Source organism: Dioscorea cayenensis, chromosome 9 (assembly GCF_009730915.1).
Source record: "Dioscorea cayenensis subsp. rotundata cultivar TDr96_F1 chromosome 9, TDr96_F1_v2_PseudoChromosome.rev07_lg8_w22 25.fasta, whole genome shotgun sequence".
Taxonomy (NCBI): domain Eukaryota; kingdom Viridiplantae; phylum Streptophyta; class Magnoliopsida; order Dioscoreales; family Dioscoreaceae; genus Dioscorea; species Dioscorea cayenensis.
The window spans coordinates 27,514,419-27,529,641 of NC_052479.1; the positions used below are offsets into that span (position 1 = coordinate 27,514,419).

A 15,223-nucleotide genomic window follows, 5' to 3' on the forward strand; every position below is an offset into this window, starting at 1 on the left:
TAAAAGCCTAGTTAAAAAAAAATACATTATTAACAATTTATATTTTTTTTTTATAAAAAAGGAAAGCAAAACCTAAAATACTCTTTTGCCTATCATTATTCTTTTGAACATTATTATCATTTTAAATTAAGCTAGAGGTCCATACTTAAAAAATTCTAATTAGTTTTTTTTTAATTCTTTTTATTGTGACATTTTATTCAGAAAGAAACAACAAGTGATGGTGAGGTTAGATTATTAGCAAAATTTTATTATTTGAAGAAAAGAATCATTTGGGAAATATTAGAAATCAAGGTGGGCAGGAAGAGGAAGGTAGAGATGAGATTTGATGATATTTTAAACATGAGAGCAAATTTCATGGAAGGAAGAACAAGTATTCTCAGAGTTGAGGTTTGTCCATGAATTACCAAACCTTTTCAATATTTATTATACATATGTATATATGTTTTTTTAAGCTAAAGTTTATGTCAAATTATGTGATATTATTAGCTAAAAAGAGTTCCTGAGATGGGTATTGAAAAAGATCCTGAACGTGGCAAACATACTATTTGGATTCGAGAAGAGGATTTCACTAGAGGCCAAGCACATGTGAACATGTAAGTAATAGTTCGACATCGATATATATATATGGAAAATTTCATTAAAAAAAAATCTTGTGACTTCCCAGTTTTACGAAATAAGAATAGAATTTTTTTTTTCATTTTAAACCTATGTGATTTTTTTATATAACAAGAAAAGAAAAAACAGTTGATGGTGTTAACTCGTCCTTATTTGGCAGGGGTAAAATTGTCCATCCTGATAAAAATATGCCACATGGCATAAAAACAACATAATTTTCAAACATGATTTCCTTTGTTTTTGTGATTTTAGGTTTATTTTGTTTTCTTAATTAAATTTTGGGAGAAATTAATAGGAAAAAAATTATACCATATGAGCACGCTTTTTAATGAAATGACAATTTTGCCCAATTAAATAAGTAGAAATTAACAACATTAATGGTTTTTTTTGTTAGCTAGAGAAACTACATAATTTAAAAACGGAAAAAAAACCTTCTCCGCAATGACTGTGGAAATAACTATATTTTTTTATAAAATATGTATAAGTCACGTGTTAGGGGTATCAACAAGTATGAAGTTAATTCCTCAATGCATTTATGGGCTCACTCCACGTGAGTTGAGCTTCAAATCTTTTTAGACATGGACACAAGCGGCCTATGTAGGGGAGTCATTGGCAGTAAACCAAGATGTGATTGGCCGATATTGATAATTAAATAAATGTTTGTTTGATTAATTTGTGTGCTTTATTGTTTTAGGATTCATGATGTTGAGTTTGAAGAAGGAATCTTGGAGCAGCACTATGAAAAACTTTTGATTGTTGAGCCTCGATTCCGTGGGATCACTCAATTAAATTCATCATCTCAACATTTTAATTCATCCATGGAAGGTAAATTTATTTCATTAACATTTTAATTCAAATTTTTGTTTTAATTTTTTTTTTCTTGATGTTAATTAATCCTTATTTGAACAAAGGTTCAGCCTTCAAACCGATAAGGAATGATGTTGGAAGCTTAGCAAATCATGCCAATTTCAACAATTCAGGTATTAATCCAACAAACTACATTGGAAAGTTAGCAATTAATATCAATTGTGAAAGGGCCTTTGGTCCAATTGCACTGATCCTACTATGAAAAACTTTATTTGAGGGACCCTCATTGCTAGAGTTCAAAATACACTAGATGTAGTGGTATCAAAGGGTTTTCGACTGTGAGTGCGGTCCTATAGCCCAATTCCCTTACCAACTAGGTGAGGGTGCATGGACTCAACGATTAGTTCTCGGCTGTGTGCATGCCTCTACATGTGGTTGTCATGTTTGTCAAAATAACAATAATAATAATATCAATTTCTGGGATTTAAATATTAAACCAATAATGACTACTCCCTCTTGTCTAAACTAACTGTCACTTTAAATATTTTCATTTTGTTTCAAATTAGTTATCTACCAATTATAAGACTTCTATAAATGTTAATTATGATTTTTCCAATTTTATCCATCTTATTTAAAAAAGTTTATTTAAAAAGAGTGTATACTAATTGTATACTAATGGGAGTAAATAATCCCAACACAAGGGTAAAATTGTTCTATAATACTAATTTTTTTTAAAAAAATTTAGGAATTTTAATAGCCCTCTAAATCTTTGTGCAAAAGCCTAAAATATAACATATAATAATTTTGACTAAAGGGAGTTATAATTTTATATTTTTCAAATCTTCATTTCGTCAACAATGTTAAGATAGATAACATATGAAATCTTTGTTTAAATGCAGTTGTAAATGCCCAACTAATCAATAGATTTGGATCTTTTGATGATCAAAGACAACTAATTAATGAGTTTGCATCTATCCAAGAGACTCTGACAAATAATGAATTACATTTTGGATTAAGTGAAGGTGCAAGAGCAGAAATAACTGAAAATAACTCGCAACTAGTGAACGGTAACTATATTTTTTATTTTATTTTTTATCTTTAATGCATTGACAATATTGATAAATCTAATTAATGAAATTTCTGTTTAAATGCAACTCTAAACATTCAACCAAGTAACAATTTTATAAATTTTGATGAGACTTCGACATATAACAGATTGCACGACGGAGCAAATGAAATTGTAAAAGGGACAAATTGTCCAAAATGTAGATTTTCAAAAGATGGAGAATCTCATAAATAATAATAACTCAAGGCATTTTCAAGATGAGAATAATAACAACCCCTCTTCCAACTAATGAGGAACTTCAAGATATATATAAGGATAATGACTTTACTACTATAAATTGGTCATTTGATGATGTTGATTTTCCTCCAATGTAATTTTTTTTTTTCTAAACAAATATTGTTATTTTTATAGGATAAATTTAAATTTTAATATATTGATATTTGATGATTAAGAGATGGGTGAGAAGATGATGGTGAAGAAGAAGAAGAAAACAACAATGAGGGGACGTGCATGGAGATTAATACGTATAGCATTGATATGGGCTAGAAAAGGTGGTGCATTCAAGCAAAGTCTTCTTCTTTCTCTTTAAAAAATGACGTGGTCACCAAAAAAATTTTACCCGTAGATTTTTTTTTAAAATATATGTGAGAAAAGCAAATGGCGCGGAGATGAGCACGTGAGAGGAACGCCTCCATCGAATCGTCTTCTCACCTGCGTGAGACGTGATATATATGTTTTTTTTTTAAGAGTAAAAGCTAAAAAAAGTATTTTAAAATAAGATTATTATTATTATTATTATTATTATTATTATTTTAAAACAAGATTAATATTAGTATTATGTATTACCTTGGTTCTGTTTATGAAGTTTTTTTTAACTTATATTAAAAAAAAAATTAAAATTAAATATATCGAAAACTTGCAGCAGTAGAATAATAAAACTAAATCCATGCAAAATAACATTTGCTTATATACTCCCTAAAACTTATTTATATTTATTTATATATCTCCGACCAACTATATTAATAAAAATTCATATATATATATATATATGAACATTTTTTTAATTAAAAAATAGATTTTTAAACCAAAGTGAGAAACTAAGAACAAAACTCAAATTTGTAAGTTTTGCTTAAGAAAAATTTATATCATTTTTGTTGCCACTTGCTGTAGTATTTATTTCCATTATTGTTAGCATTTAAATCTAATATTTTCTCTTCGGTTTCATAACCTTTAAATTTTTTATTTCGAACAAAAAACACCTATTACCAATAAATCGAGCAATTTAATTAATTTTGTATATTTTAATCTACTACCAAGTCTACCATTACTTTTAACATAAAAATAAATATAAATGATTGGATATTATTTTCAACTGACATAAATAATTTTTGAAGTTATTAAAATCCAAAAAAAATATTTTTCAATATTTTTAATCCAAAATAATTTGTGAAATATCTGCTTTACTCCTACCGGAGAGATGAATTAGAAATTTATTTAGAACTTGAAAAAAAAAAAATTATTTAAGCAGGATCATGCGATAATTTCACATTATCAGGGACTGATGGGGCGTTCGTCTTCTATTTGTGAAAAAAAATTATCAGGGACTAATGAGTAATTTACATTTTTTTATTAATTATTTAATTCCCAAATCGTAATTTAGTGACTATGATTCGCAAAGTTAGGGCACACTCTTTGGAGGTTTCGAAAGCCCATCCAGCTTCACCGAACCCTTCTCACTGCTCGATAGCACAGGGTTGCTCCCCGCCGGCGAGTCCCAACGGCCGGCGACGATCTCACCGTGGTCCCTCGCCGTTTCCTCCGTGGCAAGAGCTCTGTTTGGTCTTCGTTTTCGTTCCAAACTTCTGTATTTAGCTGCAGGTCGGCCCATCATTCTTTTTTCTAGGGTTTGCCCTTCCTTCTTGTTTGGAATCAGGGTTTCCTTTAGTTCATGCAATTTTAAAGTTTATATGTGTTTTTCTTTGTCGATTTGTTCTTGTGATTTGCTGAGTTTTGAATGGATGTTGGTAGTATGTTATTGTTGTCGCATTTGTTTGAAGTTTTCGTTTTTATATGGCTTGGTTTAAGTCGTTCTAGCATGATTAGTTAAGAGAATTTTATGGAGAAACTGGTTAATTCAGGATTCTTGAGTGTTTTCATTTGGTTTGGTTGTTCTTGATTGATTCTGATTTTTTGTTGTTGTAAATTGATTATTCGTATTCCAAAATCAGGATGTTGGATTTGTTTTGGACTTTTGATTTTTCGGATTATTTATTTATTTATTTATTTTATGTCAATGCGTCACATAAGAACAACTTTGAGTTTCTATTTGAAGTTTGTTTGCTCTGAACACATATGTGTCACGTTTTTCAGTCAATAATCTTGGCAATGACAACTCTATAAAACTGGTATTTTTCTGATACAATCACTGTGAAATCTGAGACTATATTGCTGTCAAGTTTATACTTTCTAGTCTTTTGACTGTTAAGATGAGCGGGAATTGCTATATCTCTCTGGAATGTCTATCATTGTCTGTTGTCACTACAAATATCCACAAATCCCTTATGGTTTGTTTTTCCTGTTTTGTTACAGGCAACTATGTCATCACCGCGTTTATTAGCACAGGAAACACAAGTTTCAGCTCCAGGGGATTCAGTGCAACAGCAAGTTTCAGAATCACCAGTTGGAGGGACACCTGCTGGTTGCTTAAATCCAGTTTCTGCTTCTTCAATATCAGTTTCACCTGCTTGTGGTCCAGCCACTGATGGCGTCACTCCGTCTACATCGTTCCCTTGTGCAGTTAATGGGCTATCAACAGCAGTCTCTGGTTCAGCTACCCCTGCTTCTAGTTTGCCTAATCCAATAGGAACACCCCATGGAACTGTAAATGAACCATGGAAAGAACCTATTTGTGCAAATTTGCTTACTCCACCTGGTTATGTTGTCTCTTCATCTTCATTTTCTTATGGTGCACCTCCACCATTTAATTCTGCCTCAGGAAGTACGCAACAGTCCTCTATCAATCCTGTTAGTTTTCACTTTCCTTCTCTGCTCTCATGTGCTCCCTTTCCTCAAATGTATATTATGATGCTTGAACATGGTGTTTTTTGTGATTCATGCAGGCTCTAAAGTTGACTCCATCTGTACCTGCAGCAGCTCTTCAACCTCCAGTCCCTGGGCATTCTTTTGGAAACAGGCCATCCTTTTCCTATAATGTAGTTTCACAAGCTAATGTTGGCTCTGCATCTGGTCAGCAGTTTCAACCTGCCATTGTAATTATCATGGTCTTTTCTTAGTTTTAGTTTGGTACAGTATCATATATGTTTCAATAGCTAAGCATGCCCTTCAAAGTTATTCGAAGTTAGTCAAGTAATTATTTTTTGCTTTAATCTTCAGGCAACAAATTTATCTCCCTTGCCAAGCGGGAAATTTACTCCAGCAATGACTGCTGCATCCTTGCAACCTCCGGTTCCTGGGCAACTTATGCGACCTCATTCAAGTGTTCTTGGAACAACTGCACCCAATCCCTCACCTCAGATGCGAATGCCTTATCCTATCTCTAAAGGGCATGCACCAACGCCAATGAGTTATTCTTTTGGTGGGACCTCCCGACCACCAACCCTAGGAGCTCCTGATGTATTTGCCCACAAGTCGGTATGTTCATCACTGCATCATGCATGATACAATTCTAAATGTTTTGGGTGTAATAAATGATTTTATGTTCTATTGGATTGATACAGAGTACCTCAGATACTGCTGTACCTGAAGGTGGTACTGGTTCAGCAACATCCCTTGGTTCTCAGTCCACGGAGTCATCTGCTACTTTAGCCTCTAGCTCTGTTATGCCCTCAGCTGCTGGTCCTAGCATGAACCACCCCCCTACACTGCCGCCAATGGCCTCATCTTTTCCTGTGCATTCTGGGACAGCAGGCCAACTAGGTGTAGCTAATGCAATGGCATTCTCTCCTAATGGTACAACAGCATGGTCAAGCATGGGTTCTTCTCCATCTTTTGGGTCCGTGGTGCCATCTCATGCCCCTGTACCTCCAAATCCTGCTCCTACTCAAATTGCACAAAATGTGCAGCAAAATTATCCACCTTATGCCTCATTGCCTGCTAGTGGTCCATCCCCTCAGGCGCCTTGGTTGCATCCCCCATTTCAGGGTGGCATGCAGCATGCTCCATTTGTACCATACCCTGGAGTTGCCCCTAGTTCTTTTCCTCAACCAGCTCGTAGCATGCCTTTTCCGTCAGGTTCATCACCGATTGTTCAGCCACCTGGTGTTTCGAGTGCAGCAGCTCATGGAGGAACAATTCCATTTAACCCAGCATCTTCCCAAACCGGGGTTAATTTGGGTGCGGCATTACTTTATCCAGTTAGATGTATGATTGTGATTCTTGTTTGCCAAATGATTAAAAAAGGTGACTGTAATTTTTCTCTGCCTGACAGAGCATGAAAGACAAGGCAGTGAACTGTCTATGGGAGGAGGAATTCCCAAGAATGAAGAGGTAGATGCATGGACAGTACACAAGACGGAGGCTGGTACCTTATATTACTATAATCGTCTCACCGGAAAGTCAACATATGAAAAGCCTTTGAACTTCAAGGGGGAGGTACTTGTAAAGAGAGTTGATTGTGAAACTCTTGTAATTTTGATTCTGCAGTGTTTTTTATTCTAATAGATATTTTTTCCTTCTCTTTACTCATGTAGCCCAAAAAAGCGAATGATCAGCCAACGCCTGCCTCTTGGTATGTATTTCTTCTCTTAACTGCACATGACCATAATTTAAAAGGTAACTTATACCATCTATTATCTATCTATGACTTTCATGATGCAGCTGGATCATGTTATAGGTAGACCCATATCATAGGTCATAACAATTGCCCCTGCACGATTTATTAGATATAGCTGTATGACCAGTGTCAAACTGAATATATACTGCATTTGGATTTATCCGCATTAATTCTTGTGGAACTCATCTCATTCACCAGTCTGGCACAACTGGACCCTCTATTAGCAGCCAACCTCCTTATCTTGAAGCCGTAGTGCAGGGATCCAAATGTGGTTGTGGCATTTATGCATAGTTTGTTTATGTTATCCTAGCACGTACCTGGTTTATGCAGTGATTCTGTATTTGAACGAGTTGCATGTTTCTGTGGGTTATTTCTATTTGAAAAGGTAATGCCCTTGTAGGATTGTTACCTTCTTCACTTTAAAAATTGTTCTATTGTAGGTCAACTTAGGTTTAAATGCAAGCAATCTACTTCAACTGAAATTTCCAATTGAATACTCAAATCCTGAAAGAAACTATAGAAACATTATTGAGGGTATGGGTAAGTGTTTTTTAAAAGTTTATGGAAGTACTTTTAGCACAAGCATTTTCCCTAGAAAGTCTAGTGGTTTTGCATTTAGATGAGTTATTATAAGAACACTTGTTGCATCTGAAAAAAATCTGAAAGGCATTTTGGTATGAAAGTTAGATCCAACTTCTTTTTTAAAACTCCTATAAGCATTTTTTAGTTTTTTCCAGAAACAGTTCTTTTCCCTGCTTATGCCTATTTTTCATAAGCTAATCCAAAGATCCTTAAATTGCTTCAGAAGTGCTTCTTTTATTAAAAAAAAAAAAAAGAAAAATGATCCAAACAGGCCCCATATCTTGATCTTTAACCTCATTACATGTTTCACTTTCTTTTCTTTATTGTTCCATATACTTGATTACATTTGTTATACAAGAAGTGCACAATTCTGCTAGAATCTATATTGTTTCACTCACTATTTGGTACAGTCATATCTATATGCAGCTTTTCTCTCATTTTTCACATTATGTGATATCAGCAGCCTTGCTGAGTTTGTTTATGAATATTTAAGACCAACAACATAAAAATGAGGATGCTTGACCTTTTTTGGTGCTTGCACTAGTTCCAAAATTTGAAATTACTTCTAGTTATAAACATCCTGTGCCTATATATTTCAATCGATCATTAAGTTCACTGTTTGTTGTTGCCAAAGCTTTTTCTTACATGTGTGCTTTAGTCATTAATGATTAAACACCAATATTCATGGTAGTTGCATTAAAATTATAGCCATCATAATTACTTGCCTTGCTGTAATTATCATATTGAGTTTTATGGAAATATAAATATTTTGTTTTCTTTCTCAGGGAGAAGTTAGACGGTACTGACTGGACATTGGTTACGACAAATGATGGGAAGAAGTATTATTATGACACCAAGAACAAGGTACTTGTAATGAACTTGTCCCAAATGAATTGATACAAACTAATATTTGTGCCATTTGGATTGACTGGAATTTTGTGTTGTAATTGTAATTATTCAGTTGAAACTTACTTCTTGCTTTGGTGTTAGTTATGATTTGTTCAGTGGCATGATTATATTTTATCCTCCATGTTCAACATAGGCATGCCTTTTTATTTTGCTTGAGTATATGTGTTCAGCATTTTCCATAATTACATGATGTGAGTCCACAGGATCTAATGGGTGGTTCATATATTTTAAGCTATCAAAAGTTTAGTAGAATGTAACTATTATTCTGTGGCCATGAAATTTTTGTGGATATAGTTATCACTATCTGATTGCCTCAACGATCGCTAAAGTGGTGGTTCCAATTTCAGGTTAGCAGCTGGCAACTTCCAGCAGAAGTTGCAGAGTTGAGAAGGAATCAAGATAACGTTTCCTTGAAAGGAAATGCATCTCCTGTGCAAAATGTGAGCCTTGGATCAGATAAGGGATCTACACCGGTGAGTTTGAGTGCCCCTGCTTTGCAAACCGGTGGTCGTGATTCTTTGGTTCTTCGGACTTCTGCTGCACCTGTTTCTTCATCTGCTCTTGATTTGATCAAGAAGAAGCTGCAGGATGCTGGTTCTCCAGCTGCATGCCCACCTCTTCCTGCTGCTTCTGGTCCTTCTGCCTCTGACTTAAATGGCTCAAGAGTAGTTGAAGCTACAGTTAAGGGAGCACAAAGCACTGCCAGTAAAGATAAAGTAAAAGATGCAAATGTTGATGACAATGGGTCAGATTCCTTATCTGATTCAGATGTGGAAAGTGGACCCAGTAAGGAAGAGTGCATTATTCAGTTCAAGGTAATAGGCATCACTCAAGAATATGTAGCTCTCTGAATTAAGTTCAGCTGATGGTATAATTCAGTCCTCTTGATTGTTTGACCATTGATGTTGGGTACTTTTGCAATAATGTTGTTTTTCTATAGTAGGTTTTATATTTCTGACATTTCTACTGGTTCTAAATGAATCTTTTCATTCTTAAATTTGAAGGAAATGCTTAAAGAACGAGGAATAGCACCTTTCTCAAAATGGGACAAAGAATTGCCAAAGATAGTCTTCGATCCACGCTTTAAGGTTTGTTGAGTCTAAAGATTATGAATTTTGGGCCTTTCCTACCACAACTCCATGGTGCAGGTGTGTTTGTCTTAAATGTATACTTTTTGACATGGTGAACTTTTTCTTCTATTGTTTGTTCAGTAATGTGTTTTGTGATGCTATGATTTTTGGCACTGATTTTCCATTAGGCATCTGGTATGTTTGTTATGATCTATGAATAAATAAGAAATTTCTACATTATCAACAAAGTACATTTGATAAATGATGACCATAAATGTTACTAGGGGATGAAGGAAGGTGGTTCGTTCTTCGTGAATTGCAGGGCATTGTCATCTAGATTGACATTGTGTCTTTCAAAATATTTCTTAGTAGAAACAATGCATGTTTTTTATGTTGTGCACTAGGTATTAACTTGATTGGTTTATCCACTGGTTATATTTTTTGCTCCCAACTTATTATTAGGGTTGTAAATGAACTATTTTGTTATAAATTGCTATACATTCTTACTAAGCATATAGAACAAAATTTAACTCTATTTTAATGCTGTTTATTGCCTCTCCCTAGAAATTTTCGTTCCTTTCATCTGGATTGGGATTGGTGGTATGACAATGTGACACAAGCATAGTTTCTATGAAGTTATTATATGCAAATGTCATGCATCTTGGGGGCATTATCTGAATTATGGAAGTTGAGAATAAAATTGAAACTAAAATAAAATTTGCCAGCTAGGTATGGTAAGGTACTAGATTGCTTTGTGGTTTCCTGGCTGTGGCTATAGTCTAGTAAGACACTTAGGTCAATACAAACCACAATATAGTTGATCAACGTTGCTGATTTTGATTGGTCTCAACCTCATTGTGTCACAAGTTAGAACTCCTTTTATATGATTCAGATGATTGTGCTTTGATTGAGAATTTATGGTCTACTTTGAATTGGTTACCGTCATCTTTTTATTGAACTATGCAATTTGGAACATGATCACATGTTCTTTAAGATGTTTACTGGTCCTTATCTGATCTTCTTACTTGGATGGCTACTTGTGTAGGCTGTTCCAGGTTATTCTACTAGGAGGGCCTTATTTGAACAGTTTGTCCGCACACGAGCTGAAGAAGTTCGCAAGGAAGAACGTGCAGCTCAAAAGGCTGCTATAGATGGCTTCAAACAACTTCTGGAAGAAGTTTCAGAGGTGATGAAATATGATTTTTTACATGGTTCAGTGGTTGAGTCTTGGTGCTTAGAATTTGGTTGTCAATGGCCTATCAAACCAATTGACTGTTAACAAAATATTTCCTTTCTGTAATTCAGGATATTGATCACAGAACTGACTATGAAATGTTTAAGAAGAAATGGGGGAGTGATACACGATTCACGGCTTTAAAGCGCAAGGAACAAGAAGTTCTCTTGAATGAAAAGTAAGTCTTTCCAAATTTTCTGTGCTGAACATTTTTTTTTTACCAGCATTTATTGCTCAATTATTTTAGTTGGCCTTGATTTCTTTGTAAAATGAATGCTGCAGAATCCTTGAAATCCCTTGATTGAAAAATATTCTTTCCATGTATGCCTGCAGTAAATGACGGATTAAGTAAATATATGTTTTGGTTTATTGGCAGAATACTTCCTCTTAAAAAAGCAGCTGAAGAAAAAATTCAAGCCATACGCATGGCTGCTACTTCCAGCTTTAAAGCAATGCTTCGTGATCAAGGAGATATTACACCAATTAGTCGATGGTCCAGGGTAAGTTATGGACAGTTCAGATATTGGTGCTTGTCAGCCAGCGACCCATGATATTATTTTCCTTGATGGTTTATACACTATTATTCTTGTTTTATTATTGAACCAACTGGATGTTGTGAAATACTGCCTTTTTCCCGTCTCCAAATAATGTCTAATGCCTGTCTTGTTCTATAATGACTTTATTCATTAAGTAATAAAGATACCTTTTGAGAAAATTAATGACCACCTCTTCATGAACTCTGCACCATCGCATATTTTTAAAGCCAATTTATTCTTTCAAGGCCTCATTACCTCATTGCACTATTTTAAAGGTATAACCTGGCTTCACTGCAAGCAAGTGAATGAAAACTTGTGGTTTACTGTCATCTTTGTTACATCAGGGTGCATTGACTTCGTGGCCAATTTAAATGTGTTGAAAGCATTAAAAATTGGAACAGATAGACTAGAGCTGATTTGATAACCTTGGTTTGTGTACCTTATGATAAAATTTCTTTGTCAGTATCTGTCCTTTTACTTATGGTCTTTGAGGAAATAATCTTTTATCCCTCGGATATTTACAAATTTTGATATTATGTTTTAACATGATACTTAATTTTGATGGTGAGATGGACTTCTGATGTTCTCTAGGTGAAAGATAGCTTGAGGAATGATCCAAGATACAAGACTGTAAAACATGAAGATCGAGAAATTTTGTTCAATGAATATATATCTGAACTTAAATCTGCTGAAGAGGAACTAGAACAAGCTGCTAAAGCCAAAAAGGATGAGCAGGTAAAAATTTTAATTTTTATAAACTGCTAAAAATGTTACATGGTACTAAATTTCGATCCCTGCATTTACTGGTTTAACAGTTTTATTATTCTGTGATTTTTATAGGAGAAACTTAAGGAAAGGGAGCGGGAGTTGCGAAAAAGGAAAGAAAGAGAAGAGCAAGAAATGGAAAGAGTGAGATTGAAGATCCGCAAGAAGGAAGTAGTGGCATCCTATCAGGCCTTACTTGTTGAAACAATAAAAGATCCGAAGGTTACCTTTTTTGACATTAATTTTCTTTAGGAAATTGTGATTACTTGTGCCTATTTTTCTAACCTTGTTGCTAAGTCACTTAGATGCCAGCTGTTACATCTGTTGGTTTGCAAATTTAGCTTGGCTGATCACTAAAATCTGGACTCACAGGATAGTCTTCTTGAGTGTTAGATTAAAATGTGCATCCGTAGTTCATTATGCGCACCTTATGTCGGATTCAACTTTACAATTTTTACTTCTATGTTAATCTTTCAAGATTCACAACAGCATCCTTGATAAGCTGCACAATGTTTGGTTTACAGGTTTCAAAATGCTTATTAGTTGATTAAGGTTTTTTTAAATGCACATCGGACACCAGTGGTTACTTGTTTCCTCTTTCAGGCATCTTGGACTGAATGTAAGCCTAAACTAGATAGGGATCCCCAGGGTCGTGCAACAAACCCAGATCTTGACCAAGCTGATGCTGAGAAACTCTTTCGCGAACATGTTAAGGACTTGTATGAGGTAATGTCATGTGTTTTATTTGACACAAAACATGGTTTGTTTGCCAGGTAAATACATACCATGGTTGTGTCCAGATTTATGCTGTTTGTACTTTTTTGTGCACGCCTATTTAAAAGTTAACATCATAATTGTCCATCCAGTCATCTGAATAATTCAGGATTTCATTGCTGCTCTAACAATTAAATAGTTCATGCTAATTATACTCTAAGCTGCATATGTAACTCTTATATATTTGCCTAGTTACCCAAAATCAATTGCTGTGCTTGGCAATGATGAATTTAGCAGATTGCAGGTGAACATAATGAAAGTAGTATTTATTGACTGGTTCTTTTGATAAATAACTTTTGCTCATTCTGTCACTTCTCTAGTCACATATCTTACCACTTGGTCCCAACATTGAAGGTTTTTCTTTGTCCACAAGGACAATTGGATTATTGTCCCATGTTCTAGCTCTGTATGAACCTGACACAGTATGACGACATTGCTTATAAGGTGTCCTAACATTGACTTTGCATGATGTTCATATGGCTTACAGATTGATTACCATACATGGGGTGTTTCTCGGGCCCTTTGTCGAACTTGATTGCCCTGTTCTGTGGTTTACTTTCTGGCGACAAGTTTCACTATTATATTTTTAAGTTTCCTGCTTTGCCATTCATAGATATTTTCTTGACCAATTATAAATTTTGCTTATATTAGCCATTATTTCAGAGGGAAATGATTTCAAAGAATTTTCTTACTGATATTTGTAGTTTATTTGACTTAGTTTGGCCAAGTTGGAACGACAAATTTCATATGACCAGATGATAGAATGTGAACAAATCAACACATCGGACTGTATCAATTTTGCTTGACAGTTTGATAAAAATGAGTTTGCCCTTATAAATAATTTTGTGGGTGATCTTGGATGTTCCCGTGTCTTGTCTTTAAAGTGTCTGACCCAGCTATACTCATGCAGCGATGTGTCCGTGATTTTCGTACTCTATTGGCTGAAGTTATAACTCCGGAAATGGCCAGCCAGATGACAGAGAATGGGAAGACAGCTCTTACTTCTTGGTCTGAAGCAAAACAGCGCCTGAAGCCTGATCCAAGGTATACCAAGATGCCCAGGAAAGATAGGGAGTCTTTGTGGTCTCGACATGCAGAAGATATTCTGCGAAAACAGAAAACAGCAACGTCCGATCAAAAGAAGCCAGACGCTGCTGAAGGAAGAAGTAGAAAGACTGCTGATTATTCTCAGCGGTGGCATGGCCGGAGATAGTTTCAGAGGAGTTTTGTTTTTTCCAAATATTTGTTTCAAGGATTTATTAAAGTCATCTGAGGATAGTGTTGTTTGCTAGCTCCCTTAACATAATAGTTGTTAGATTCTCTGTAATTTTCACTGAATTATATTAGTCTTGGGCAATGAGATGAAAGTTAAAATATATATATATATATATATATATAAAGCATGTTAGCATGCGGATTAGGCATTTGTGTACCATTGGAAAACAAGGTTTTTTTAACTGGATATGTTTTAAAAATTGTTCTTTCAATTGTTCTTTAAAATTTCTTTTGTCATTTCCAGTTATTTCCTCTCTTTGTTTAGAAGCCCCCCTTGTTTTTTTAACTTTCTTTTGATTTATACATATGTTCTGCTTCAGCGTTGAAGGTGGAGTAATCCCTCAATGTTTGATTTTCAGCCATTATGATCATCGGAATGAAAGGCCTATATATAACTTAATTAACCCTGATTGAGCAAAAGCATTGTAGATTATGTCTAGTTGAATAACAAACAAAGGATGCTTGAGATTACTTTATGCTTATCCAAGTTTGATGCAGAGTAACTATATAGGGTAAAAATTTGATTCGTATATAGGGTAAAAATTTGGATCGGTCACCATTTCACGGTCTTTTTTCATTTTAGATACCGGATTTTGATTTATATCTTTTTGGTCACTAAGCACTAATTTCATTTCACCATAGGGTCCTAATCGGTTTCCGGCCAATTTAATCCTACCTGGATCTCATTAAGCCAACATAGACTTGGCACATTAGACTTTGTCCAAGAAGACATTTTCTTTAGCCACATGTGCACTCCATGTGAGTAGGCAAGCCTCTTGACATGTTCGAATTGGGCAA

The 15,223-nt window shown here is 34.7% G+C and overlaps 2 protein-coding genes across 4 annotated transcripts; both read left to right on the plus strand.

Annotated features, from left to right (window-relative positions):
* The first annotated feature begins 315 nt into the window (after nucleotides 1-315).
* Nucleotides 316-4,075, plus strand: LOC120268626. The gene is made up of 6 exons (XM_039275943.1): nucleotides 316-387; nucleotides 487-593; nucleotides 1,310-1,440; nucleotides 1,527-1,595; nucleotides 2,322-2,489; nucleotides 4,044-4,075. Exons 1-6 carry the CDS (start codon nucleotides 316-318, stop codon nucleotides 4,073-4,075), a joined length of 579 nt encoding a protein of 192 aa, XP_039131877.1.
* Nucleotides 4,076-4,152: 77 nt separating this feature from the next.
* On the plus strand, nucleotides 4,153-14,528 carry LOC120268367 (pre-mRNA-processing protein 40C). Of its 3 annotated transcripts, XM_039275797.1 has the most exons (17): nucleotides 4,153-4,366; nucleotides 5,078-5,512; nucleotides 5,608-5,757; nucleotides 5,882-6,139; nucleotides 6,226-6,841; nucleotides 6,936-7,099; nucleotides 7,198-7,235; nucleotides 8,648-8,726; nucleotides 9,119-9,586; nucleotides 9,776-9,859; nucleotides 10,887-11,027; nucleotides 11,147-11,253; nucleotides 11,452-11,575; nucleotides 12,203-12,346; nucleotides 12,452-12,598; nucleotides 12,980-13,102; nucleotides 14,061-14,528. In XM_039275797.1, exons 2-17 carry the CDS (start codon nucleotides 5,084-5,086, stop codon nucleotides 14,361-14,363), a joined length of 3,375 nt encoding a protein of 1,124 aa, XP_039131731.1. In that variant the 5' UTR covers nucleotides 4,153-4,366; nucleotides 5,078-5,083; the 3' UTR covers nucleotides 14,364-14,528. The 3 variants fall into 3 exon arrangements, with proteins under 3 accessions (XP_039131731.1, XP_039131732.1, XP_039131733.1); XM_039275798.1 differs by lacking the exon at nucleotides 4,153-4,366 and having other exon boundaries at nucleotides 5,247-5,486; XM_039275799.1 differs by lacking the exon at nucleotides 4,153-4,366 and having other exon boundaries at nucleotides 5,371-5,512; nucleotides 5,608-5,734.
* Nucleotides 14,529-15,223: the final 695 nt, after the last annotated feature.